Source organism: Spermophilus citellus, assembly GCF_964194105.1.
Source record: "Spermophilus citellus genome assembly, chromosome: 9".
In the NCBI taxonomy this organism is placed as follows: domain Eukaryota; kingdom Metazoa; phylum Chordata; class Mammalia; order Rodentia; family Sciuridae; genus Spermophilus; species Spermophilus citellus.
Genome location: NC_138191.1, coordinates 133,091,562 through 133,117,405, shown reverse-complemented (window position 1 = coordinate 133,117,405; position 25,844 = coordinate 133,091,562). Strand labels below are relative to the sequence as shown.

General features: G+C 57.8%; 1 protein-coding gene across 2 annotated transcripts; it reads left to right on the top strand.

Annotated features, from left to right (window-relative positions):
- The first annotated feature begins 936 nt into the window (after nt 1-936).
- Nucleotides 937-24,854, top strand: TMEM201 (transmembrane protein 201). Of its 2 annotated transcripts, XM_081306810.1 has the most exons (12): nt 937-1,156; nt 7,509-7,629; nt 8,252-8,446; nt 9,812-9,982; nt 11,082-11,428; nt 11,968-12,171; nt 16,644-16,709; nt 17,604-17,836; nt 19,470-19,541; nt 20,061-20,360; nt 21,825-21,962; nt 23,161-24,854. In XM_081306810.1, exons 1-12 carry the CDS (start codon nt 1,044-1,046, stop codon nt 23,256-23,258), a joined length of 2,058 nt encoding a protein of 685 aa, XP_081162936.1. In that variant the 5' UTR covers nt 937-1,043; the 3' UTR covers nt 23,259-24,854. The 2 variants fall into 2 exon arrangements, with proteins under 2 accessions (XP_081162936.1, XP_081162937.1); XM_081306811.1 differs by lacking the exon at nt 16,644-16,709 and having other exon boundaries at nt 938-1,156.
- The last annotated feature ends 990 nt before the right edge of the window (nt 24,855-25,844 follow it).

Genomic DNA, 25,844 nt, shown 5'->3' with positions numbered 1-25,844 from the left:
GATGACATTGATGCCCAAATAACCCATCTCTGCCACACAGAACTTAATATCGATCTCAAAAACAGTGTTAAGTTTGTGGGGTTACAGAAACATTTGCTTAGATAAAAATATTTCCTTAGCGTTTATCGACCAATTTAGCTCAAATCAATACTGCTACACTCCCTCGAGTGCGCCTTAACCACCCTCTACTGTTTACAAATACACCAATAGGCTTTATTCAAACTTAGGATACTGTATAATTAACCAGCATGTGGGTTTTCCCCGCCTTTGGTACACGGATTGAACTCAGGGGTACTCGGCCACTGAGTCAGATCCCCAGTCCTATTTTGTATTTTACTAAGAGGGTCTCACTGAGTTGATTAGCGCCTCGCCTACTGAAACTGGCTTTGAACTCCTGTCTCTGCCTCCTAAACCCCTGGGTTTACAGGCGTGTGCCACGCGCCCTGCTCAGTGGATTTTTAAAAGTGTACCACCCTTCCAGGTCAATACCTCCAGGCCTGAGGTTCTTTCTAACGTTTGCATGATGATCCTAGGATTAACCTTGTCTCCGTCGCAGGACGCTTGTGTCTGTACAAGCTAATTTTCAACCTTGTGCCTTCAGAAGTTGCAACGGCACTGAGCGCATAGGCAAGGTTTGGCTAGACGTTGAGAGAAGCGGACTAGCGGGAGGAGAGAACCAACGGCAAGCAGCCCTCGGTGGCAGGACGCGGAGGTAGCCCCAGCGGCTGGAGCTCGACCCACGCGGGCCGGCGCGTGCGCGGGCGGGACTCTGGCCCGCCTCTGCGCGCCGCCTTCCACCTCCGGACGCCGGGGGGCGCGCCCGAGCCGGCGCCGCGCGCTTCCGCCGGCGCCCCGCCCACCCGGGCTCGCCCCGCGCCGCGATAGGCTGAGCGGCGGGAGCGCGCCGAGTCAGGGGGCGGGCCCGCGCCTGCTACAAAGCGGCGAAGGTCACGGCGCGAGCAGGCGCGCGCCGCCGCCCCGCGTACCGCTGCGGCCCGCGCCCCCAGCCCGTCGCCGCCGCCGCCGCCGCCCGCGCGGGAGCCATGGAAGGAGTGAGCGCGCTGCTGGCCCGCTGCCCCACGGCCGGCCTGGCCGGCGGCCTGGGGGTCACAGCGTGCGCCGCCGCCGGCGTGCTGCTCTACCGGATCGCGCGGAGGTGAGTGCGCGGGCCGGCCCCATGCGGCCCGGCCGCCGCCCCGCCCCGGTCTCGCGGAGGCCGCGGCGGGGACCGGCCTGCTTGGGAACGCGCGGGACCGCTCTGCAGCCCCACGCCCGCCCTGAAAAGACCGGGTTTGGAACCGAGTGGGGAAGCGGCTGGGGAGCCTGGCCGGGGGCGGGAGCTCCAGAGTGTGGGGTGCAGGCGAGGGCGGCGGGCTCGGGGGCTGCGGGCTCCTCCGCCCGCGGCGCCCGCAGCGCCCGCGCCTCACGCCCTGCAGGCCCGGAGGTCGCTGCCCCCTGGCGGCCTGCCCTGGGCCCCTTGCTCTGGGCCCCCTCCGCCCTGGGCCCCCGGCAGCGCGTCTGATGCGTTGATAATAGCTGGCACTTGCTCTTCTGCGTGTCATGGCTCGGGCCACACACTCCTCACATCGGCCATTTCAGGCTACCACTGCTTCCCCCAGGAAAAGCCGAGAGACAGCAAGCCAGATAGGTCCATGTCAGGAGAGATGCTGCCTGTGTCTGGAACCTGCACTCCAGGACTGCCTCCTGGAGATGGGCAAAGCCAAGCTGCTTCGGAGGTGTCTGAGATGGACAGGGCCCGTCCTCCGCCCTGCCAGGCCGAGATCATGCAGACCCTCCATTCACATCTGGCTTCTCCATCCCACTCCATGGTCAGGCATAGAAGTGGAATGGCCTCTTGGTTCAGCAAGGCCTGGGGGCGGGAATAGCCAACTGTTTCCCCACTGATCCACCTTCCCTGGGCACAGGGAGGAAAGTGGAGTTGTGAGACCATCCTAGAGACAGCAAGGGATGCACGAAGGTGAAGGGTGCAAGGGGTCTTGCCCAGGGTCACTCAGCAGCAGGTGGCAGAGCTGCAGCTTGAATCCAAAAGCGTGACTGGAGAATCTTCCTTAACCATCTCAGAGGAGAGACAGGCAAAAAGGAGTGGGTTGGGCGAATCACAGAGACCTCTGGAAGAGGAAGAGGTGTCTGGTGTCTCGGGAGGAGGGGCTGCCTCCTGGGGAACTGAGGGAGCCAAACTCAAAGGGTCACTCACCCTGAGTCTCCACATGTTTCACTCCTGCCCGGCTCCTGGAAGCTGGAGGGGCCTGCAGGACCAGCTGGTCTGAACCAGTCATTTTCTTACACAGAGGGCCTGTGGGCAGCAGAGCTGGCGCAGAGCCAGGTTCCTCCTGGACAGCAGCACCTCGGCAGCCCAGGATTGGGAGCACAGCCGAGGAGCAGAGTCTGTACCTGCTCACCTGGGGTTAGTGTGGCTGCATGTGACTAGGGATTGCTCACTGTGCCACACACTTGGATGTCTTGTGCTGTGACTGTTCCCAGGTACCAATTTCCCTTTCCTGGCCTGTCAGCCATGGCTTTCATTCTGCCAGAAACAAGACAAAATGAGAGGTCTTGGTGAGGTGCGGGGTGAGCTGTGCTGTGGGTGCCCAGAAGTCCCTTCGTGTCCCTGAACAACACCAGAGGGTTGAGGTGTAGTGTTGGGACTGTTACTGTTGATTGGACAGAGAAGGACCGGTCCTTCCCAGGATGCTCTCAATGTCCTCATAGGGCATTGGGTGTCACCTGGAGAACAGTCTGGCAAGTGGCTGCTTGCACCTTTCTCCCTCCAGCAGGGAGAAAACTGTGACAGTGAGGAGTCATTGGTTCTGGCCACAGCAGGGGTTTTGAATGACCCTAAGGAGGGCATGAAAGGACAGTTGTTTTTGGAAGGTGACTTGGTGGGCTCAGTGTTTGCAGGCTTAGCACAGAGATGGCAGAGGGCAGGAAGGTGCCCCTGAGGAGGAATGTGGAGGGAACATCCTCTGGACTCTTTCTAGGTCAGCCTTACCCTGGGCTTTAAGCCTCACTGAGATGCCCAGGAAGTGGTCACTTCTCTAAAGTCCCCCAGAGCCCCAGTCAAGTCCAATAACTGTGGCTTCCTCCCCCATGAGTCCCCTTACCCTGATTATTGTTCACGACCAGATCAGCTACCATTACTGTGGTGATAGTGGGGCCATAAGCATTGGAGCTGTCCCCAGGCAGCAACTCCAAAGGGCCAGATATACTATTCTCTCATTTCACAGATGAGAAAACAAAGTCCTGGGGAGGTTGGTCTTCCTGCCCCGCATCACCCAGCTGTAAGTGGCAGAGCCCTGCCTTATGTCCACGCCTCAGCTGTCAACCAAGCCTCATGCTCTGCGTGCTCACTAAGCACCTGGGCTGCTTCTCTGCGCTCACAGGCAGCACAGCCCAAATAACACTTCCCTGGGCTTGCTCACCCCGTCCAGGCAGCCATGATGGCCCGTGGCTTCCTGTGCCACCCCCTGGCCCTTGACTCTGCTGCTCTGGTACGTCTCATCCCACCTTATCGCGTGTCCAGGATTTGCCCTTTGCAAGCACACACTTCCTTGCACCCGTCACATGCTGCCTGGGGCTCCCGACACTACGACACTACGTTGGGGTTTATTAGGATCATCTTTCTTCTGTTTGGGAATGAAGAGGAGGCAACTTCCCCCAGTGTGTAGCACAGCCTCTGGTGCTACAGAGCCCTCTAGGGCACCCTCATGTTGCCAGGTCCACTTCTCGCCACTTATGTCCTGGGCTGCCCACCCAAGCTGAGCAGATTTTGTGCCTGGGTGCATTCACCTCACATGGTCCCCACTTTTGCCTGCTGTTGAGTGCACCCACTCTTTTTTGTTTGTTTGTGTTTGGGGTATTTTTTCCTTTTGGTATTGGGGATTGAACCCAGGAGTGCCCTACCACTGAGCTACATCCCCACCCCTTTTTGTTTTTTGAGGTCTCACTAAGTTGCTCAGTCTGGCCTCAAACTTGTGACCCTCCTGCCTCGTCCTCCAGAGTAGCTAGTATTACAGGTGTGCACCACCATACTGGCTTGAGCACACCTGCTCTTCAGGGTGACAGCAGATGCCCTGCTTGTTGGCTACTTTCCTGTGGCATCTGTCTCCTGCTGCCTTTTGAGTTGTCATTCTTGTCCTCATGTGCAGGACCAAGTGGGGCACTGTGCTAGTCCTTGCATCTCTGCAAACTTTGCATGGTGCTTGGTGAACTGATAGGCAAAGAGCCGCCCCAAGCCAGGACTGTCCTCCGAGGGGTAGAACTTGGGGTTTCTGTTTTGGTGTTGGTAGCATCACTGTGGACTTTGGTGTGCTTTGTGGTGTGATGCCACCATGGTTGAAGTAAGCCAAGAGGCTCCTTGGATACTTAGGGCAGATGAGGTAATCTGCGTGGCCACCCAGCAGGTGGAACGGCAAGAGAGACACCCTGTGAGGCCAGCTCTCCCTGGGCCTGTGAGGGAACCAAGCCTGCTCACAGAGACATGTCTTTCCAACCTCCACCAAGCCTGCTCACAGTGCCCAGGGTCAAAGTGACAGGGCTGGGCCTCTGACAGGCCGTGTGCTGCTCAGCCTGGTGGAGACCAGTGTACACATGCACTTGGAGCTCCTCAGGATGGCAGCTGAGCCATTTCAGTGTCTCTTCTGTGTGACACAGAGCAGCCTGGCAGAGGTAGGCCTCAAGGAACTCAAGTTGTGGGCACTCTAGAACAGTGGGGAGACCTCAGGGCAGGAGCTTTGTTCTGAGTAACGCTAACGCTCTGTGTCGGGGCCTCCTGGAGCGCCAGCCTCTTCAGAGACTCCCCCTGCTCGTAGTTTTCCCCTCTGTTCTGGGCTATGTTTCTGCCCCATGACTGCCTCAGGCCCCTCCAGCAGCCCAAGAGCTTAGTATAATGGTGTCAGGAGCTAGGAGAGTTCCTTCCAGGCCCACCCATAAGCCCCCAAGTAACCTCCTAAAAGGTTCGTGGGCCTGAGGCTGCCTGTGTCACTTTGTCTTTTCACCTCAAACCTGCTAGGTACACTGTGTCCTAGAACCAGTTGTGGGGTAGTTGTAGGCCGGGTGGAGAGAAGTGGGCCCCGGGGTTTATGAGGGAAATGTGAGGTGGGACAGGGGCGTTTCTCTGAGCAGAAGCCAGGCCAGGTGAGGTTGGCTCAGCTACTGCTGCATTAGGCCTGGCAGAGGGAGGCCTCGAGGCCAGGATTGCCTGGTCTGCCTGGGCTGGCACATTCACCCACACAGCTGATGTCTGAAGCCTGGGAGGCAGCCTTACTAGTGGGAGGGGTCCTGAGATTCTACCAGTAGCCCCTCATTGCCACCCACAGACCTTTTTTTTTTTTTTAATTTTTTAATATTTATTTTTTAGTTCTCGGCGGACACAACATCTTTGTTGGTATGTGGTGCTGAGGATCGAACCCAGGCCGCATGCATGCCAGGCGAGCGCGTTACCGCTTGAGCCACATCCCCAACCCCACCCACAGACCTTTTGGGGCTAGGAGGCAACTGTTGGTTTGGAGACTGCCTAGCCAGAGTGGGCAACAGCCACTGTGGCCACAAAAGAATACCTCTGCCCCCATCAAAGATTAGCTGCTGGCCTGTGACAAAGGCTAACCTCCTGCCTTCCCTTCTAGGCTGGGCTCCTTCTAGGGCCCTGAGCCATTTCCCTGGCAGGGGCTCCCTGGATGGGAGGGGCTTCTGAAGGCCCCCTGGGCAGCGGGAGCCACACTCCTGCTCACCTGTCTTTGGTTCCCAGGGCAGGCACAGGGGGTGGTCTTCCCCTTCAAACAAACCATGGCTGAGGGGCCCTAGAGACAGGTAGGTACAGAGCCTTGTCCTAGGCATGGGGGGGAGTGGTGAGAGAGGTCACACTGCCTGGTCACCAGCTGTCGGGACACACCCCCATGCACAACTACAGAGAGGCTTGTAAAGCAGTACAAATTAATAAACAGCAAGTGCTAATTGCCCAGGCCACCAGACCACCACTGCAGAGATTCCACGCCTCCAGCCACACTGGCCCCATTGTTGGTGCCCAGTGAAGCTGGCTGGCGCTGAGCATGGGCCACCTGCCGTGCTCAGTGCTTTCCTACATTCTCTGGTTGGGTCCTCCCAGCAGCCATTCTGGGGCAGTGAGTCTTAGTGTCCCCCGTTTGTTAGGTGAGGGAATGAAGTGGGGATTCCAGGAAGTTGGGTGACCCTCTCTGGAGGCCATGCCAGTGAGCACAGAGCCACCCCTGCCCTGTGCACTATCTTCAGGCCTTGCCTGCTAGCCCTGTGCTGTTGACAAGATGCAGCTGGTTTTTGTCATGATGAGGGCTTTGACCTGAGCCAGAGTAGGAAGCGGGTGTAGGCAGAGGCTGCCAGTGGCGTACCCTGGCCACCCTCTGGCCTCCCCACCCCCACATCACTACGGTTTATGAGGTTGACTCTAGGCCCAGCCTCCTAAGCACTGCCCAGGAACAGGCCGTGAGGGCAGCCAGCCTTCTTGTCCCCAAGCGACAGGTGATGAAACCACTTTATCCTGCCCATAGTCAGTCGATGGGAGGGCACAGGAGGGCAAGGCCAGGCAGCAGCAGCTGTGCCCTTCTTCCCTGGAGCTACCGTCCCCCCAGGCCAGTAACAAGAGTAGTGACAGAGCTGTCCCTTGGCTGGCAGAGCCCTTTGTATCTTATGCCATCGAGCCCTTGCAGTGTGCAGAAGCTCCTGCTTCACAGACGTGGGCCCTGAGCTGGGAGGTAAGAACTCCCAGCTGCCTCCTTCACTCCCGTCCTCCTAGGCTCTGGGACTGAGGAGTTTGTTGTGTATTTGTTTTGTGCCCCCCTCCCCCATACAACGCCCCACAGCCAATGAAGCAGATGGAGGGGGACAGGGGACCCAGAACACAGATTCCCCAGTGTCTGGGCTAGGCTTATCCTGAAGCCCCCACCTGTCACCACAAGTGTGACCAGGGAAGGCCACTGTGGACCTGCCCACATTTGTTGCCTCACTAGGAAGGCTGGGCCCTGGCCCAGCAGCTGTCAGTAGTCCCTGCTCCTTGGCCGTCGTACTCCAGGGACTTTTTCTGGGAAGCAGAAAGTCTGGGAGTTTTTCACGGGTGACTCCCTTCCCTTAGAAAACTCTGGAGAGCACCATTTCCGCAGCCTGGGGAGGGACCATCCTGAGTTGGGCCCCAGGTTGTGGGGGGAGCTGGTGGCCCTAGGTCCCCATGTGGATGTGCTGGAACTGTTGGATCCGGAGAGTGTCCAGCTTCTTCCTGGGAGGTGCTTTGTCAGCTGTGGCCCCCTCGCTTGGTCCTTCTGGTCCAGCCACAGCACATGGAGTCTGAGTTCCTCTCCCCACTCTCCCTCGGCCGCCGTTTCCTCTGGCAGCCCACCTACGTCTCCAGCTGGGATCCTGCTTCTGTTGTCCTTTCTCTGGTGGCCTGGGGCAGGGCTTGGGTGGCCTCCCCTCTCACAAGTCTTGAGGGCTTCTGGACTGAATCTACTGTCCTTGGTCCACAGGGTGAAGCCAACGCACACAATGGTCAATTGCTGGTTCTGCAACCAGGACACACTGGTGCCATATGGGAACCGCAACTGCTGGGACTGTCCCCACTGCGAGCAATACAACGGCTTCCAGGAGGTGCGGGCCGTGGGCAGGCGGGCAGGTGGGGCTGGTGCTCCTGAGACAGCAACTCAAAGCCACCTGCTCCCTGGCCCATCCCAGGGTTGGTGGCCGCCACATCTCCATCCATTGGACCGTGAGCAGCGTGCTGGCATCTCACACATGCTTCACAGCTGTCCTGGCACAACACCCTTATTTGTGGGGGAGGAACCAGGCTCAGGGAGCCGTGGTGGCTTGTCAGCTATCTCGCCATTACAAGTGGCAGACTTGAGGCAAGCCCAAATCTGCGGCTCTACAAGCAGCGTGGTCCATCACAGCTGCTCGACTGCCCAGCCACCACAGACAATATGTGAATGAAGGAGAGTGGCCAATTTCCGGTAAGACTTCACAGAGCAGGCAGGCAGCCCGCTCACAGGCCACTGTTCACAGTCTGGGTTCTGAGTGATGAAGCCAGAGCCAGGTGTGTGTGCAGGCCCTGCCCCAGCACCCGTGAGGTGTCAGGAAAAGCTGCTGCTCTGTCACATAGAGAAAGAGTGGGAATGTCTGAGATCCTGAAGCATCCTGCAGCGGCCTCTAGCTGAGCCAGCCAGGGTCTGGGAGTGGGCTCCCCACTAACCAGGATGCCCACACTCCTCCACAGAACGGTGACTACAACAAGCCGATCCCTGCCCAGTACATGGAGCACCTGAACCACGTGGTGAGCAGCGTGCGCATGCCCCAAGATCCCACACAGCCGCAGCAGTGGGTGAGCAGCCAAGTCCTTCTGTGCAGAAGGTGCAGCCACCACCAGACCACCAAGATCAAGCAGCTGGCCGCCTTCGCACCGCGGGAGGAGGTGAGCAGGGTGGCAGGGCCGAGGTGCACAGGTGCTGGCTGGGGCTAGCTCTGCTCCTCCAGCCCCTGTTCAGCCAGGTAGCAGCTTTTCTGTCCCGGGGACCCAAGGCCCCTTTCCCTGACCCTGGTCTGGCCACATTCCAGGGAGTGCAATTTCATTCTCAACTAGAGCCAAACTGCCTGCTCTCCCTGTCTTGTCCATGCTGCCCGGGGACTCAGCCCAGGAACACCAGTGGAAACCCCAGGGATTGCTGTTCCAGGGGTTTTTGTCCCTGGACAGAAAGAGATAAGGAACTTGGACTCCATTGGGCCCTATCCTGTCCCCGTCCTTCTAGGTCCCTTTACCCACTGGCAGCCTGTGCAGTTCCTGGGGGTGAAGGGTTCTAGGGATTGAACCCAAGTGCTGCACCACTGAGCTATACCTCAGCCCAGCAGGGCCAGTTCTGAGCTGGTGGGAACACTCAGAGCTCTGGGAGAGGAAGGAAGCTAGGTATTGCTAAGAAACTTGAAGTTAGGAATTGGGTTGAGCTGGGAGCTTTGTTCCCCTCGACCTCCTCCTTGAGATCCAGAGATTCCTCCTCCTGAACCCTATCCCCAGACGTTGCCTAGCCTAGGTCCTATGACCTCAGAGGCAGATCCCAGCTGAAGCCCAGGAACACCAGCCTTCTCAGGTCCAGCCTAGGAGGGGGAGAGAACAGAGTGAGCTCAGGCCAAGCAAGGAGGGAAGGGTCTGCAGAAAGGGGAGGAATAGGGGACCTGGCACCAGATGGCTTTTCTGACATGCTTGGTCTCCTCAAGAGATCAAACTGATAACCGTCTTGGCCACTCCAGACTATAAGACATTGGAGGTACAGTGCTGTATCTCTGAGGATGGTAAGGATGGGACTTGTCTTCTGGGCTATTCCAGAAGCCCAAAGAACCCTTTAGCTCCCCAATAAGGCCTTGGCCTAGCCAGCAGCTATAATGCATTTTAGACCATCAGTCAAGGGTAAGGGCAGTCCCTGAGCTGGGGTTGCCCATCTGCTGGATTGATTCCAGCAGCAGCCTAGAACTGCCTCCTGTAGGTCACCCACTTCCAGGAGCTCCAGGCAGGAGTGGGGACTGCTGCAGGCAGCGCTTCTTCAGTGCCTGGCCTCTAGGTACATGGTTGGAGCAGCAATTTTGTTAGAACACTGCTGTCACCTGTGCCCCTGCCCTGTGCTGTCCCTCACTCTTGGGAGCCTGCATCACCATTCAGTGGCAGAGAGACAGGCAGTTCAGAGTGGGAGTACTTGCCCATGGTCACCCTCTTCTAAGTGGCAGGACCTGGTTCTGAACCAGGGGAGCTCAGGTGCCCCCAGACCCAAGCCTCTGTCCTTACCCACAGGGGAGATACGACGAGGAGATCGAGGTGTACCGCCACCACCTGGAGCAGATGTACAAGCTATGCCGGCCATGCCAGGCAGCCGTGGAGTACTACATCAAGCACCAGAACCGCCAGCTGCGGGCCCTGCTGCTTAGCCACCAGTTCAGGCGCCGGGAGGCTGACCAGGCCCAGGTACAAGTCTGAGACTGGCATCGTGGGCTTCTGGGGCCTTGGGTCTACATGGGAAGCCCCTGCCAGAGGGCTGGGCCTCAGTGACCCTTCCTGAGGAAACAACCTTCCCCTAGAACCCCCTTCCCACCCTGCCCCCCAAGTCCCTTTGTCACCAGCCATGTGTGTGTTCCCAAGGAGAGTGACCAGGACCATGACATTTGGGTTGTTTACATGCCCAAGCATGGGTTTGAGTGGCACTTCCTCGGCATCATATGTACATTCCTCATAACGGCCTTCGTGGTTACTCTTAGGTGCTGTGTGAGGAGGCTGAGAGGCTTGCACAGAGCCCCACACCTGCCACACCTGCTGGGCACCAGTATCAGGGTTTAAACCTGGGAATGTCTGGCTGAAACTATTAACTGTTATCACAGTACTTAATTAATGAAATATTCTGGTCATTTGAAAAATGAGGGAATAGATGTGCATGTCAGAGGGGGAGCACTTTCCTGGCACATACAAGGTTCTGGATTTGATCTAAGCACAAAAAAAAAAAAAAACCTTAACTTGACATAGTAGCAGGTGGATTTAGAAATAAACACCGACCTCTCATGTCCTGAGATGTGCCCTGGGGCACTTGGTGTGGTTAACAGTCTGCACTGGGTCCCTGGCCCACAGCAGGACACCAGGTGGACCCTTGTCAGACCTGTGGTTCTCATTCTGACTGAATGGCTCGACTGTACTGTTTAACATAACTTTTGCCAGCATTAACTGTATGGTTATTCCAGTGCTAGTTAAAAGCACAAGAGAGAACTTGACAAAATAAATTTGGAAACTTGTTTGGAGGAATAAGGCCCCTACAATGTGGAAGAGATTGTCTAGAGGGAGCGTGAGCGTGGTGGAGGGTGCCCCTCCCACGCCAGGTGGGGGCAGGAGTGGGACAAGCCAGTGGTGTGTCCACACAGAGCTGAGGGGTGTGGGAACAGGTCATCTCTTGAGTATCGGGCTCTCGAGTGGGTGCCATAGGGCCCTGGCCAGCCCCTCCCCACACTTTCCACCCCCCCAGAGGGCACAGGTGGCTGTTGGTGGCACTTGCTGACCCATTTTTCTTCCTCCCTCTCAGAGCTTCTCTACGGTGAAGGCCCCAGTCCAGGTCATCCTGCTCCGTGCTCTGGCCTTCCTGGCCTGTGCCTTCCTGCTGACTGCTGCGCTGTATGGCCCCAGTGACCCCTTCACCCCAGAGGCTGCCCTGCCCCCAGCTCTGCCCCCTGGCAGCAATGGCTCAGCCATGCCGGACAATGGCACTGCCCCTGGGGCTGAGGGCTGGCGGCAGCTGCTGGGCCTGCTGCCCGAGCACACAGCAGAGAAGTTGCTTGAGGCCTGGGCCTTTGGGCAGAGCCACCAGATGGGCATTGTACTGCTGGGCCTGCTCACCTGCCTGCTGGCCATGCTGTTGGCTGGCCGCATCAGGTATGTGTGGGATTCGAGCTCTGCATTGCTGTGCAGGGATGGGAGCTGAGAGGCCTTGTTGGTGCACAGCCCTGGGCTGAACTCCACCATGTAGCCAGACGAGACTTGTTAGTCTTGCAGGTGAGACAGGATAACAAATGACTTGCCTTTCAGGGGCAGGGTCACCAGCACTTGCCCACTGTGAGCTGGGCCCTGACACTTCACTTCTCTCTCTCATGCTCCCACCTGTAAGTCAGGTGATGATGACCACCTGCCCTGAGGCTGCAGGGCTCAGGAGAGGTGCTCTTGGGCCGTGCTTCCTTCTCGAGTGGTAGCAGGTCCACACCTGCTGCATCCACACAGTGGCTCAAGAGGTTTCCTTAGCCCATTTCACCAGCTTAGGAATTGCACTGGCCCAGGGCTGGTGGCTTGTAAGCCAGAAGAGGGATCCCCCTGGCTCTGGACTCTGCACTCTGAGCAAGGCCCAGTGTGGATGGAGGGGGCTGAGGGTTCCTGCCTTGCCTCTTGGGCACTCACCTGCCCCTCCTGTCCCCCCACAGGCTCCGAAGAATCGACGCCTTTTCCACCTGCCTCTGGGCCCTGCTGCTGGGGCTGCACCTGGCCCAACAGTACCTGCAGGCGGCCTCACCCAGCTGGCTGGACACACTCAAGTTCAGTACCACATCCCTGTGCTGCCTGGTGGGCTTCACTGCAGCTGTGGCAACAAGAAAAGCAACGGGCCCACGGAGGTTCCGGCCCCGAAGGTCAGAGAAGCAGCAGTGACTGCGGGGGGAGGACAGATGGATGAACAGGCCCAGGGTGCAACTCGTGCCCGGAACAGACACCCCTCAGTCTTCTCTCTTCTTACCTGTCTCACTTCCCATCCACCCAGCCTAGAGCCCTGAGTTCAGTCCAGCCTCTCCATTGCCCCCTCTTTCCTTCCCAGCACCGCTAGGCCATCCCCCAGTTGAGGTGCTGCCCAAGCGCCCAGGAACTGTTCACCACTACCACCACTTCTGGCCTGAGACCCTTTCACAGCCCCAGTGACCTAAACATGATCAGCATTTCACAGTCTGCCTCTGACCCCAGCCCTAACCCTGCAGGCACACGCACGTACACACCACCATGGCCCTCTCCTGGCTCCAGCTCCCAGGGGTGAGCCCCTGGTACAGGACAGTGATGGTGGCTACCTGCTGAGCCCTTGCTGTGTGACCTGTCCACTTAGGCTGCTTGGCAGGGCAGGTGCCACTCTGGTTGAGTGAGGACTAGAACAGAATCACCACCCTGTCCCCGCATAGGACCTCCTGCCTGGTCTGTTCCTTGATCCACTACCCCGTTTCCTGCTCTAAGACCTTCCTGGAGACTGCATGATTCCCTCGGCCTCCTTCCCCAGGAATGCGGAGTGTAGTATTGGGCCTGACCTGGCTTTGACCATGATTTGTGTGGTGAGCCCCATCCCAAGGTGGATAGTAGAAAATCCTGCTGCTTTATGTAGTCAGGAGGCTCCTTCCTGACAGCCAGGCTGTGCTGGGGTTGCCCAGGGTGCAGAGTCTTAATAGTCTCTGCTCATAAGTTAGTTACTGGGCACCCCACATGCGCACCCTGCCCACTGCCCTGCCCTGCCCTGCCCTGCCCTGCCAGCTGGGCCAAAGCTGCCCTTCTGTGGCTGGCAAGAGCAGGACTTGAGTGCTGTCATCGGCCTTGCTCTGCCCTGTGCCTAGGACATGCCCCAGCTCCTCTGCTCACCCCATGTGGTGCCTGAGAGAAGCTCAGATTGCCCCAGTTCTATGCAGGTCAGGAGCCCAAGGGATCCAGAGGCTCATAGTGACCCAGGTCATTGCCACCTCGTCCTTCTCTGCCTTGTCACCCACTGACTTCCTTGTAGCAGCTCATGCAGGGTGCCGTACCTCCTACCCCCCACTTCCCCAGAGGGCAGCCACGGGGCCTCAGCCTTGCCTTTCCCTCTGAGGCAGGGCTGCCTGGGGTGCTGCCCCCCCAGAGCTGCCCCGGGGAAGGGCCATACCCGGCTCCTGGTTAGCTGTTTGTCCTGGCCAGGCCCCTGCTGTTCCTAGCCTCGATTAACCACCCAAAACAATAGGTGGTCCCCTCTCCAGGGCCCTGGGATGTGGCTTCTGGGGATGTAAGGGTCACATGAAGTAGCACATGTGGACATGCTCTGAGAACTGGGTGCTGTCCAAATGTGGAGATATACCTTGGCTTTGAGGCTGTGTGCAAGGATCCAGCAGGAGCGTGGGCCCAGCCTGGGCCTGCCTGGCATGTAGCCTGTGGTGCCCCTGAGTAGGCTGTACACTCCCTCCAGGGCCAGTCTGTCCTGCCGCTTGTCATTCAACATAACCCCTGCTGTGACTGGCCTACAGTTTGCCAGCTCTTCCACCCTCTTCCTCAGAGCCCAGGAGGGCAAAAGCAGATTACACATGTAAGGGCCACACCCAACAAAGGGGCCACCAGCTGCCTAGGTCTGGGGGGCAGATGGGCAGGTGGGAGATGGCTGGTCAGCTTGACCATGGAGCCCCACGGGGAGTTGGAGAGTCGTGCCTAGGCCCCAGCATTGTAAGCTGTTAAGTCCGAGGATCCTGTGAGGCCATCTACCCTCTAGCCTCCATAATGGACAGTAGGAGCTCACATCCTGCTCAGTTTCTGCATGAGGGGAGCCCAGCAAGGGCAAGGAGACCATCTGGGTTTCTGTGGCCTTCTGTGACTTCACACGAGGCTTGGCCGTGCTGGACGCGGCTTGTTGTTCTGCTGTAGAGTGAGATAAAAAGCCCCTCAGAAAAGAGGTGGATGCGGCCATGCCCCTGTGCTCAGCAGTGAGGAGTGGGGGGCCACAGCCGCCCTGGAGGTTCACCTGCCTGTCCTTCCACCTTGTGAAGCCACCTAGGGGGAAGGTGGCAGGGCCAGGCTGTCAGCCATGCGTGCTCTTGGTGTGATGTGAATCTCCTTTTCTCCAAGCTGACAGTGTGGTGCTGATTTCTGCGCTCTTGGCGGTGGGCAGGAGCAGGATGTATGTGTTTATTATTTAAATTATTTATCAGAGCCGGAGCCAGCTCTGGCTGGCAGGGATCCCTTACCAAGCAAATGTGTCTCCTGCCCTCTAGTGGGTGTCAAAAGACACGTGCGAGTAAGGATTCCTGGCCTTTTTAGAGTTTTGTGTGACTTTTAACTGTCCGCTGAAGTTTCCATTACAAGTGCCGGCACCTTCTGGTATCAATAGTGGCAACTGAGGAAGTGCAGGCTTCCCTGGAGGGGGCCTGGGGCCCACCGCCAGAACGTCCCAGGTCAGGGTGACCACCCCTGCGGAGATGTGGGAGAGGTAGGCTCAGCCATCTTCACCCTCTGGCTCTGCGGTCCCCAACCCCGCCGAGTGGGCCCTGGAGCAGACTGCCAGGACCATCCTCCAGGACCCCTCAGCCGGCCCAGCCCTGCCAGGAAGGGGCCTGTGTCCTCTGTCTGCGACAGGTGCCAGTCTCATCTGTCCTGTTGTGTAGCATTGTCGATGACTGTGTAGTGACCCCGACCGCTGTAAACACACCCTGGCCGTAGACGACATGATCTGAATGCTGTGTTTTCAATAAATGCCTCCCGGCCCTGTTACTTCCGGGTGGCGTCAGGTACCACGCGTCTTTTCCTGTTTTCTTTCACGTTTCTTCAGAAGGGCCTCTGCCAGGGCTGGGGCAGCGGGAGGGCTTGTTTGGGGTGTAGGCACGTACACAGAAGTCTGGGTGGGAGATCTGGGAACTGGTGACAATGTCACCAGATGGCTCAGGGGCCACCCTTCCTCATTTGCCTTGCTGCATATTTTTCCCATCTCAATAAACAGCTGCTTAAAACATAACCTATCTCCTGCTCTTGATGAGGCGGGGCAGGAGAAGGCCGTGGCTTCTCATGTGTCAGTTATGTTGCTGGCCCCACCCACAGCCACCACCCTGGGGAGTTGGGGGTCACACAGACGTGCATCTCAGGCTCCGAGTCCCACTCTGAGGTGGGTTTGAGCACATGAGCACTCGTACCTGCACAGCTCTCTGGAGCCCGACAGCCAGGGCCCCTGTAACAGAAGGATGCTCCGTGGAGACCCTTGTCCAGAGCAGAATTGAGCCCAAATAGAGACCACACCTCGGGCTTTGTGAGAGTCCACTTATCCAGTGACGTTCCCTCACATGACAGCAAGAGGGTAGACTTCCAGCCCCCCACAGTGCCAACATTTTCCATGCCACCAAAATCAGAAACGTCTTTGTCAGATGGTTGGGATTCTCGGGTTCAACTGGGAGATGTGGGGGGTGGCCCCGGGGGTGAGGAAGTACTGGGGAACCTGGGAACACACTAACAAGACAACAGCTGCTCCTTCTGGTGTTGGCCCTAGGGGCCAGGAGCCTCTGGTCCTAGCTGGCTGCCTCCAAAACCCATAGCCTGATAGGGATACTCTCTCCTCTCTGCCTCCCTAACCATGCTCACTTGTCCCTGGGGTCTTCTGCTCAAGAGTCACCCTTGGCTCTGGCCTTGAGAGGAGTGGTCACAGGAGGCCCAGCACAGAGTCCTGCTGCCACCTGCTGGAGGGGCCTGCTTCGGCTTCTTGACCCACAGCCTGCTGCCGCCGGGATGCTCTCTGCTGACTCCCCGGCAGGGCTGAGCACCCAGTCTCTTCCTACCCAGGCTTCTGTGTCATGGGGCCTGTAGCCCGCCAGTCCCAGCCACTGCCCTGCATTGCCTACCACATGTTGTACACTCCCAAAACGAGAAGACGAAACCTTTTTTTCTTAACCTTATTTTTTTGTGTTGTGCCCTTGCATACACTCAGCAAATGCTCTGCCCCCGAGTGGCGCCCTCAGCCTGCAAAATCTTTTTTGTTTAGAGGCAGAGCCCTCCCCAGAGTTTAGGGGCAAGGAGCCAGGCATCAGGTCTGAAGGATGAGTCAGCAGGTGGAGCAGGGGTGCGTCCAGCCTGGGCCCAGTTGGCCAGGCCCCTCTGCAGATTCTCTGCCTTAATTTGCAAACACTGGGTCTCACCATTGGTTCTAAAGTCCAGGTGGCCTCCTGGTTCTTTGCCTAAGATCAGAATGGTCACGTGATTATCCAGGGAGTCAACAGCTGTCCCCGTCCTTACCTTATAAAACTTAAAGGGACAGAGGAGAGGAATAGCCAGGAGAGTGGTGGCATCTTGGTAGCTCAGGAGTGCTCAGTCGGGACAGCACGGGTGCAGTAGCCAGCCCCCCTCACCACAGGCCTGAGCCTACCTGCCCATCTGTTGCCACATTGTCTGCCGGGCTCCTTTGTCCCTTGGGATTGAGGTAAGGCTGGACGCCCAAAGCTCCGTCCAGATGGCAGACTAATGTATTAACTGCCTCTGTCCTCTCCCCCCTGTAATCGGGTGCCTTAATCGGAAGCATGGTTGACCTTCTGGCCTGGGGCCATCCGTCCTGTTGTGTGATTTGTACCATTCTCAAGTTAAAGAGACACTGTCACCTGTCCTTTGGGCAGCCTCATGGTCGTTTAGGGGTCTTTTCTGAGCTTGAGTTTGGTGTGTACCCCTGAGAGCCTGGCAGTGCCAGGCCTGGCCACCTCTCCTTCTGCGCCACAGGGGGCTTTAGCAGAGCATCCAGTGTCTGAGAGCAGAGAGTAAAAGGCAGCCTCCCAAGGGGGAGCCCCGGGAGGGCTGCAGGAACCGTGCCCAGGATGCACAGGGCTCCCCATGCTCTCTTGCTTCCCCGGGTCCCAGCCCATGTGGGAGACCACCCAGGGTGTCTCTTGGGCTCCACTGCTCTGCTGGGAATCTCTGGACACAGAACAGGAAGTGGAAGGAAGGAGCCCAGGTCCACAGAGCCTCACTGAGCGCACGGCACACAGCTGGGTTGTTTCAGGCCACCAGGTTGATGTGAGGTCAGCAAGGGCGACAGTGTCACTTTAATGCTGAGACTTGTAGTAGAGGTAGTTTGCTGTGAGCCTGAGGGGTTGGAGGGGCATGCAGGGTGGGGGGAGTCATGCTGCCACCTCTCAGCCACCTGCTCCTAATGGTGCAAATGGACGACTGCTTTCCTGCTTTAACTAATGCACGCCTCCTGTGGGACCCCGACTAAGGCCCCCTCATACCCTGGGACAGGGCATGGGCCCCTGCTGGGCAGGCTGCCTCCAGAACCTTCCAGGCTCACCCTCTTCCTCTCTCGGTGCCCAATGGGCCCTTGCAGGTGCTTCCCTGGAGACTCTGCCGGCCTTTTCCCTTCTGGCCCCAGCCTGGCCATGCCGCACCCGAGCGTCACAGGCTCCTCACCATCCCTGTTCATCCCCTCCCCGCCCGGCTTCCTGCCACTCGCCAACCAGCAACTGTTCCGGTCTCCCCGTCGGGCCTCGCCCTCCTCACTGCCAGGCCGCCTCCGCCGGGCCCTCTCGCTGGGAACCATTCCCTCTCTGACTCGAGCAGGTAAGTGGCATGCATGTCTGCATTGGTGGGCAGGCGCAGGCCAGGGACAGCTGCACTGGGATCTGGTAAGGACAGGATGGGCCTGCTCAGCAGCTGCCCTCGGCCTCAATCCCGCTCAGCCTCTGCTTCCCTCCGAAACACGGGACAGGAACAGCATGGTCAAAGGGCTAAATGAAGGGGTATACGGAGGGGCCTTGGAAGGGCCACAGGCACCCTGGGGACTCAATAAATGTGAGCTCTTGCTGGCTTTTGCCTTTTCCTCCTGTTTCTAAAATCTACTGTTCTAAGCCAAGTCCTGGGGAAGGGGAAATGTGTCCCCCAGGGCAGGGATTCTGTTCAGGTCAGTTACATTGGGCAAGCACTTGCTTCTCCCAGACTTTGAGGGGGACCAACAACTGTCCCTGACATGAAGGACTTTTGTCTCACCCTCACCTTTCCCGGCTGCATCTTCTAAGTTACGAGTAAATTAATTCAGTTTTAAATGTGCTCAGGGACCCAGAGTGTCTGAATGATCCCCTCTCGACTTTGGGAAGCCTCACTCTCAGTGGAGTCTCCTGCAGGTGGCTTTCTGAGTGCCAGGGGAGCTTAAGGCAGAATGTGGGTGCATCTGGGTTAATCTGATTTCTCTTTGCTAAACTGTAGGCACAGGCTTGGTCAAGTGCAGTGAGAGTCTCACTTAAGCCCCTCAACAATTCTTCCAGGCAGGGGGGTGTGGCTCTGTGTCAGCCCCTCTGCTCCCTAGTGACTTGCCCAAGGTCCCTCTGATGCTGAGAACAGGGTTTGAGCCCTTAAGCTCAGGCTGTGTGAGTGAGCATGCTCCAGAGCATGTAAGGGTCACCCTGTCGTTCCCCAGGGAGACACAGTCCACGGCCTTCAGAGGACTGGTGAAGGGTGATGACCCTAGGTACACAGTCCCACACTCTGGGTGTTCCTGTGTAACCAGCCAGGAGCCAGGCTGCTGGCGGAAAGTGGCTGCTGCCTGTCCCCTACAGGGAACTGTTCTGAGGACATTCCTGAGCCCCAGGCTTGTCGATGCATCCATAGACCTGGTCCTGGGGGACTGATCGGCATGCTTGGGTCACGTGTTCACCCTTACCCAGCCACAGGGGCTGGCCTGAAGGGGAAGGGGCTGGCAGGACACTGGGATGGACCCTGCAGAGCTCCTAAGGCAGGGGAACAGCAGTCTGTCCCCACCACGAGGTCTGTGGCATCCTCCAGGTCTCCCGCACAGCTCTCAGCAGGTCATTTGGGGGACATGAGATCCTGGATCTGGGCCTGCCCTGGGTGCACTTGATTGGGGAGGAGGTGTCCCATGGGGTCCGACACAGGCGGCTGGCTCTAGGGCAGTGGGGAAGGTGGAGCTCAAGACGGCTGAAGATGGGGGCCTCGTGTGGGAGGAGGACATGGGATGAGGAGTGGAAGGCCTGAACCAGCCGCTGGCTCACCCTGTGGCCCACCAGGGCTCCGGTTTCTTCATCTTCAAGATGGCAATATGCCAAGGTACCTGGGTGGTGGCTGAGGGATCATTCAAATGCCCATGTTTGGGGAGAGCAGGGTGAAAGTGCAGGTGGGTCGGGTGAGAGGTGGTGGCTCTGGTCGCAGGCCTTGTGCAGTTTGTCTCTCTTTCTGTCAGACTCAGGATACCTGTTCAGCGGGAGCCGCCCACCATCTCGGATGTCTCGACCCGGGGAGGTTCCTCTTTCAGGTAAGAAGAACAGGAGCCAAGAGGGGGGACAGGAAAGCTGCCTTGGGGCCAGGGTGGCCCTGGGTTTCCAGAGTGGGGTAGCCCCGAGCATGAGCTGTGAGACCCAACCGAGTTGTGTTCACACCAGGCCTGGGCAAGAATGCCATACCCGGGCCCGGTTTCCTGTGGTGTGAAATGGGGTGGTGGGTTATAGGATCAGGGTGTGCTGTCGGCCGTGGACAGAGCTGTACTCTGGGCTCCAGCCTCCAGGGTGCTTGGGCTGGGAGACCTAGAGTCAGGCCTGAGCTTGTTCTACACAGGCCTTGCTCTCCGCTGAAGGGGGTACCAGGCTTCGGACAGAAACCGAGGTGGCTGAGGCTCCATGACCACCCCTCCTCGGTTCCAGCAGGGCCTCCCACTGTCCCCCACGTCTGCTTCTTCCCCTTCGTCCTGGGTTAAGGAAGGAGAAGCGCCAGGACTGGGTGGCCGTGACACATCCTCGCATTGCCGTCATTGCTCTTATGTCCTCCCTCCCTGCAGATTACTTCTCTCTGCTGTCGGGGAGCTGCCCCACCTCGCCACTCCCTTCCCCGGTGCCCTCGGTGGCCAGCTCACTGGCCTCCAGCTATGGCTCCCTGCGCCATCGCAGGCCCCTCATCAGCCCCGCCCGGCTCAACCTCAAGGGACAGAAGCTGCTGCTGTTCCCGTCACCCCCTGGGGAGGCCCCCAACACCCCCAGCAGCTCAGAAGAGCACTCCCCACACAATGGCAGCCTCTTCACCATCGAGCCGCCTCAGCTCTCCCACAGGCAGCCCACGCGGGACAAGAAGCACACTGTGGGTACGTGGGGGGCACAAAGCACGTTGCAGATACAACCTTCAGCTCACCTTCCACACAGCACCAAGAGGCCATCGGTGCTGCAAGGGGGCTGTCCTGTCTTTGGACACTTTCCCAGGCTCCAGACTTCCCAGTGAAGTGGCTCTGATGACCTTGAACCCCTGGGACATTGGCCTCTACTGGCTGTTTTTATGTTTTTCTTTTACAAGTGACCTTCAGGGTCCTCCATTCTGGACCCATTGAACACAGTCATGCTCAGCCAGGCCGTGTCTTGTCATAGATGTTTTTGTTTTGCTCAAATGCTCTTGTACTGCAAAGCATTTAAAAAATTTTAGGGCCAGACATGGTGGTGCATGCCTGTAATCCCAGCAGTTTGGGAGCCTAAGCAGGAGGACTGCAAGTTCAAAGTCAGCCTCCGCAATTTAGCAAGGCTCGAAGCAACTTAGCAAGACCCTGTCTAAAAAAACACAAAGGGCTGGGTTGTGGCTCAGTGGTAAAGTGTTCCTGGGTCCAATCCCCAGCACCAAAAACAAAAATTTTTAGGTCTGGGTTGAGGATGGAGCTCAGTGGTAGAATACTTGCCTAGCCATGCATGAGGCCCTGGGTTCAACCCCCCAACACTGCAAATAAGAAAAATAAAAAGTGGGGGCTGGGGATGTGGCTCAAGCGGTAGCGCGCTCGCCTGGCGTGCCTGCGATCCGGGTTCGATCCTCAGCACCACATACCAACAAAGATGTTGGGTCCGCCGAAAACAAAAAAATAAATAAATATTTAAAAAAAAAAAAAAGAAAAATAAAAAGTGCCTAGGACTGGGGATGTAGCTCAGCACAAGGTGTTTGCCGAGCATGTACAAGGCAATCCTCGGCACTGGGGAAAAGAAGATTTTTTTATATTGGGCTCCTTTAAAAAATTTTTTTTTAATCAGGGATTAAACCCAGGGGCATTTAACCACTATGCCACATCCCCAGAGCTTTTTATTTTTTGACAAAGAGTCTCACCAAATTGCTGAGACTGACCTCAAACTCATGTACCTTCTGCTCAGCCTCCCACTCACTGGGATCACAGGTGTGTGGCTTCAGCTTCTAGGACTCCATGCAAACGCGCCGATTTCTTGTGTCTCTAATAATGCAAAAGTTCCAACCACACTGGCTGAATGCCGGCTAGGCAGGGGTCCCCTGTCCCTGGGGCTGCCCTGCTGCCTGTCCACCTTCCCCTCCAGAGGTCCCACTTGTGGGCATTTTGGGCACCTGATCTATAACCAGCTACTCCATGGCAGCCAAGCAGCAAGGGTACAAACAGGGTCTGAACAAGAACCCAGCCTTCCACTGCCCAGGGGAGGTGAGGGGTTGGGACAGGCTGGCCCACCACTTCCAAGGATCACGTCTTGGAATTGAAGTGGAGCTGCCCACATCTGTCCCTGGGGGTGAGCTGTGAGCACCCCTGAGACACGCACCCTTCTCTTTGCAGACATGAGATCAGTGCCAGAGAGAGGCAGTGCTTGCAGCAGCCTCTCCATCAAGAAAGAGGACGAGTCATCCCAGTCATCCACCTGTGTGGTGGACACCACCACCAGAGGGTGCTCAGAGGAGGCCGCCGCCTGGAAAGGTCTGCTCCCTGGATGCTGGAGGGCATGGGAAGGGACAGAGCCAAAGGCAAGGTCACCTCCTGGTGGGTACAGAGCTCTGGCCTAGAGCCACAGGACCTGTGACACTGGGAGAAAGAACCCTCAAGGGTACCACCATCCTCCAACCAGTGGACTCTTCCCAGTGCCTCTGGATCCAGAGTTTGCACTCAGCAAATGGCCTCCCCTTCTTGCCAGGACAGGTCCAGGCCTCCACTTTCCCGAATGAGTCTGTGGCCTCAGGTGCCTATTTAAATTTAACTGAACTAAAATAAAATTAAGAACTTGGGCTGGGTATAGTGGTGTGCACCTGTAATTCCTGCAACTCGGGGGGCTGAGGCAGGAGCATAACAGATTCAAAGCCAACCTCGTCAACTTCACAGGACCCTGTCTCCAAAAAACAAAAAGGGCTGGGGGTGTGGCTTAGTGGTTAAGCACCGTGGGTTCCATCCCTGGTACCCCCCCCCAAAAAAAAAAAAAAAAAACTTGGTTTCTCAGCTGTACTGGCCACACTGCCAGCGCTCAGCGGCTGCACATGACTGTGGCTGCCATGCTGGACGGGCAGACACTAGAGACTTCCCACCTGGGGCTGGTCTACAGGGCTTGGGCACCTCGAGGCGGCACAGTGTGGGGGTGGACGAGGGCACACAGGCTTTGGACCCACAGCAGGGTGCTAAGCTGCTGGCTCTTCTGCATACTGGCTGGCTGGGCCGTGGCAGAGATTAACGTGGTTTGTCCCCTGGGGGTGGGGTGTGAAGAGGAGGACAGACAGGCCCACAGTAGGGGTTTTTATTGAGCTGAGTGAGGCAGATCTGGGGTGTAGCTTGTGAGGCCTTGGTGAGGACAGACCTGAGTCACTGCTTTTTACCTTTGAGACCCGGCCAGGTGGTGACCCACACCCCTATTTCCTTGTCTGTGAAATTGCTGTCGTGGTTGTCCCATGTTGCCCAGGGATGGACATGGCACAGGCTGCCCTGGGCTGCCCGCCGGCCTGAGCTCAAAGGTGCACCTGCAGGGAGGCAGGGCTCCATGGAGGACGGCAGGGCCGAGGTCCTCCATCATAGGGACACCTTTGGAGGGGGACACTGAGGCCCCACAAACCGCCTCTTGTGGAAGATTGGGTGCTATTCAGCCGACGTGACCCCTCCAAGGCTCCTCTGACTGGTGTCTCCCCCTGCACAGGGCGCTTTGGCCCCTCCCTGGTCCGGGGCCTCCTGGCTGTGAGCTTGGCCGCCAACACCCTCTTCACCTCCGCCTACCTGTACCAGAGCCTGCGCTGACTTCGGAGTCCTGGAGGGCGGAGCCCAGGTGCCATCTGCTTCCACCACTGCCGGCCTCAGAAGCCTCCCAGGGACTGTGCCTCCCGCCTCTCCAGGGCCTGGACCTGCCAGGTCATGCGTTCCTGTCCTCAGGACACCCGCGATCCTCACCTGACCATCTGTCCGAGGCCACGTTCCTCGCCTGCCACCCCCTTGGCTGACATGGGTGTGTTTGGTGCTGACACTCTGACCCTGAAACCGAGGCCCCTCCCTGCCGTCCACCTGCCCGGCAGAACGCCAGAACTACTGTATCTGCAGCAGGAGGCCAGGCTGCCTGAGCCCTGCCGCCACCTGAAGTGGTCCCATCTTCATACTGTACTCCCCTGGCATGGGGGCCACATCAGAGCCCCACAAAGACGAAGAAAGCCCCTGGGATGGTCCCTGGATCACTGCCCCACCCTTTTCCCTTGCTGCTGGCTTCAGGCAAAGTGGGCAATTGGGTGCCTAGGGCTCAGTTCCAGCACCCACCCTCCCCCTCCACCCAGACCCTCCCCCTCCCCCTACTTCCCTATTCTGTGACTTCTAGTGACCGCCCCAGGAAGCAGCCTGTATGCTAGGACCTCCCGCCCACACTGCCCTCCAGGTCCTCAGCCCCACATGAACTGCAGGTCTCAGAGGAGACCGGACCCCACCCCACCCCCACCCTGGTCCTTGGCTTCTTTCAACCCGGGACCCACTGTCTTCCCCTTTGTCCTCCTGTGCCCACCTGGGTTCCTCTCGTCTCCCAGGCCACCTCGACTGGCCACCGTCTGCCCCACTCCTGTTCGCCCCTGCCAGTGCTCTTTGACACCCCCTTCCCCCGTGCTGTGGCGGTCTTGCCTCCTGAGGGGGAAGGAGCACGTGGGCTGTCAGGGTCTGGGTGCGGGATCCCCTCCCACCCTGGGCCTCCGCCCACGCGCATGTCTGTCTGCCTGTTGATTCAGGGGGTTGTGCCGCTGGGGGAGGGATTGGCCGCCTCAGTAAATTCTGGGACTTGCTGTGGGGAGGGGCATGGGGCAGGTGGAGGGGTCTTCACTCTGTCATTCAGGGATAAAGTTTTGTTTTATTTTTGTACATTTCGCCAGGCAGGGTGTTCGCTGTCGACTCTCCCTGCTGGGGGATTTTCTTAAGCTCTGGGTGCTTCCTAGTACTTTTTTTAACACAGGGAAGGAGGCTACTCTGACCTCACCCTCCCTCCCTCGCCACTCTTGTCCTGGGAGCCCCCATGCTGTGTCCTGGGCTGTCCACCACCCTGGCCTGGGTGGTGTGAGGACTCAGTCCAGCTGCCAAGAGGGTTCCAACACCGAGGTAGCATCTTTTGATCCTCATTTGTATGGTGGGCGTGTTACGTCTTTAAATTTTATTTCTTGCCTAACAAAACCAAACTCCATTCCCAGTGCCCTTTGTCTCTGGCTCTGAGGATGCTCCCACGCAGGGAGCTCTGCCGCCTGGACCAGTGGCCCAGCACCCCCGCAGGGCCGGGGAAGGGCTTTTATGTTTTGTTTCAAACAGAAAACACAACCTTATTTTTGTTTACAAAAGCAAAAAATGAAACCAAAAAACATAACAACCTTTGAACTGTGCCTCGCTGTCTCCTCTTCATTCTTGTTTGCTCACAGCTCCATGGGGCGAGCCCCGCCCGAGGTGGGACCGATTCCCCTCCTCCCTCCATGCAGAGCCCCTGGGGTGGGGTGGCAGGTGACAGTGGTGTTATTGAAAGGGAAACTGGTGACCTGGGCCAGCCTAGGCAAGAGGAGCCAAAGAGGTTGTGAGCAGAGATGAGGAAGGGCCTCCCACACCAGGGCTGGCTCAGAAAGTGCTCAGCCCATCACTAGAAAGCCTGCCCCAGGCTCAGGGTCAGTGTGTGACATGCCTCATCTCGCTGAACCCACTCCGAGTGGCCTGTGGCCCTTGGGCAGCTGGACTTGGCACCAGCATGTCTGCATGCAGTGTGAGATGCAGCCACAGGACGACAGGGCTCCGGGCTGAGCAAGGACCTCAAGACCAGCCCTCGAAGCCATCTCAGGTCAGGGACGTTGGGTTTGCATTTCTTTGTCGGCTTCAGTGTCACTGAGCTAGCAGGCTGTCCATCCAGGCCATCGTAGGGATACTAAGCCCAGCACAATGCACAGGGAGCCACTGTCTTCCTGGCCCAGTGCCCACCAGAGGATGGACGTGAGTTGGTGCTTGACTCCCCCAGGGCAGATGGCGCACAAGGCTGGGCTAACTTGCCCTACCCAGAACCATGGGACCAAGCTGCCCGCAGGTGGGGCCCCAACACCTCAGGTCCCCGACTCCAAGGGTTCCCGTGATAGATACCCTCTGGGGTTCTAAGGTAGCCCAGCGACTTAGAATGGGCTTGTCCCATTCTACACATGAGCCTGAGATTCAGTCACACTCCAGACCCCTTACCCAGTATCATGAAGATAGCTAAGCTGTTTATTACAAAAAGAAAAAAATTATTAAAGAAAATTCAGAATTATAAGTAATCAAAAAAGAAAATGTCCATCCTACCATTAAAATATTTATGCCTGCCCATCCCTTGCCTTGCATGTTGAAGAAAATCCA

Bases quoted from the DNA above. Each gene is read 5' to 3' on its own strand.
- TMEM201 (XM_081306810.1), top strand. From the start codon at position 1,044: ATGGAAGGAGTGAGCGCGCTGCTGGCCCGCTGCCCCACGGCCGGCCTG. The intron at 1,157-7,508 runs GTGAGTGCGCGG...CTTGGTCCACAG, and splicing joins CTCTACCGGATCGCGCGGAG to GGTGAAGCCAACGCACACAA. The intron at 19,542-20,060 runs GTAAGAAGAACA...CCCTCCCTGCAG, and splicing joins CGGGGAGGTTCCTCTTTCAG to ATTACTTCTCTCTGCTGTCG.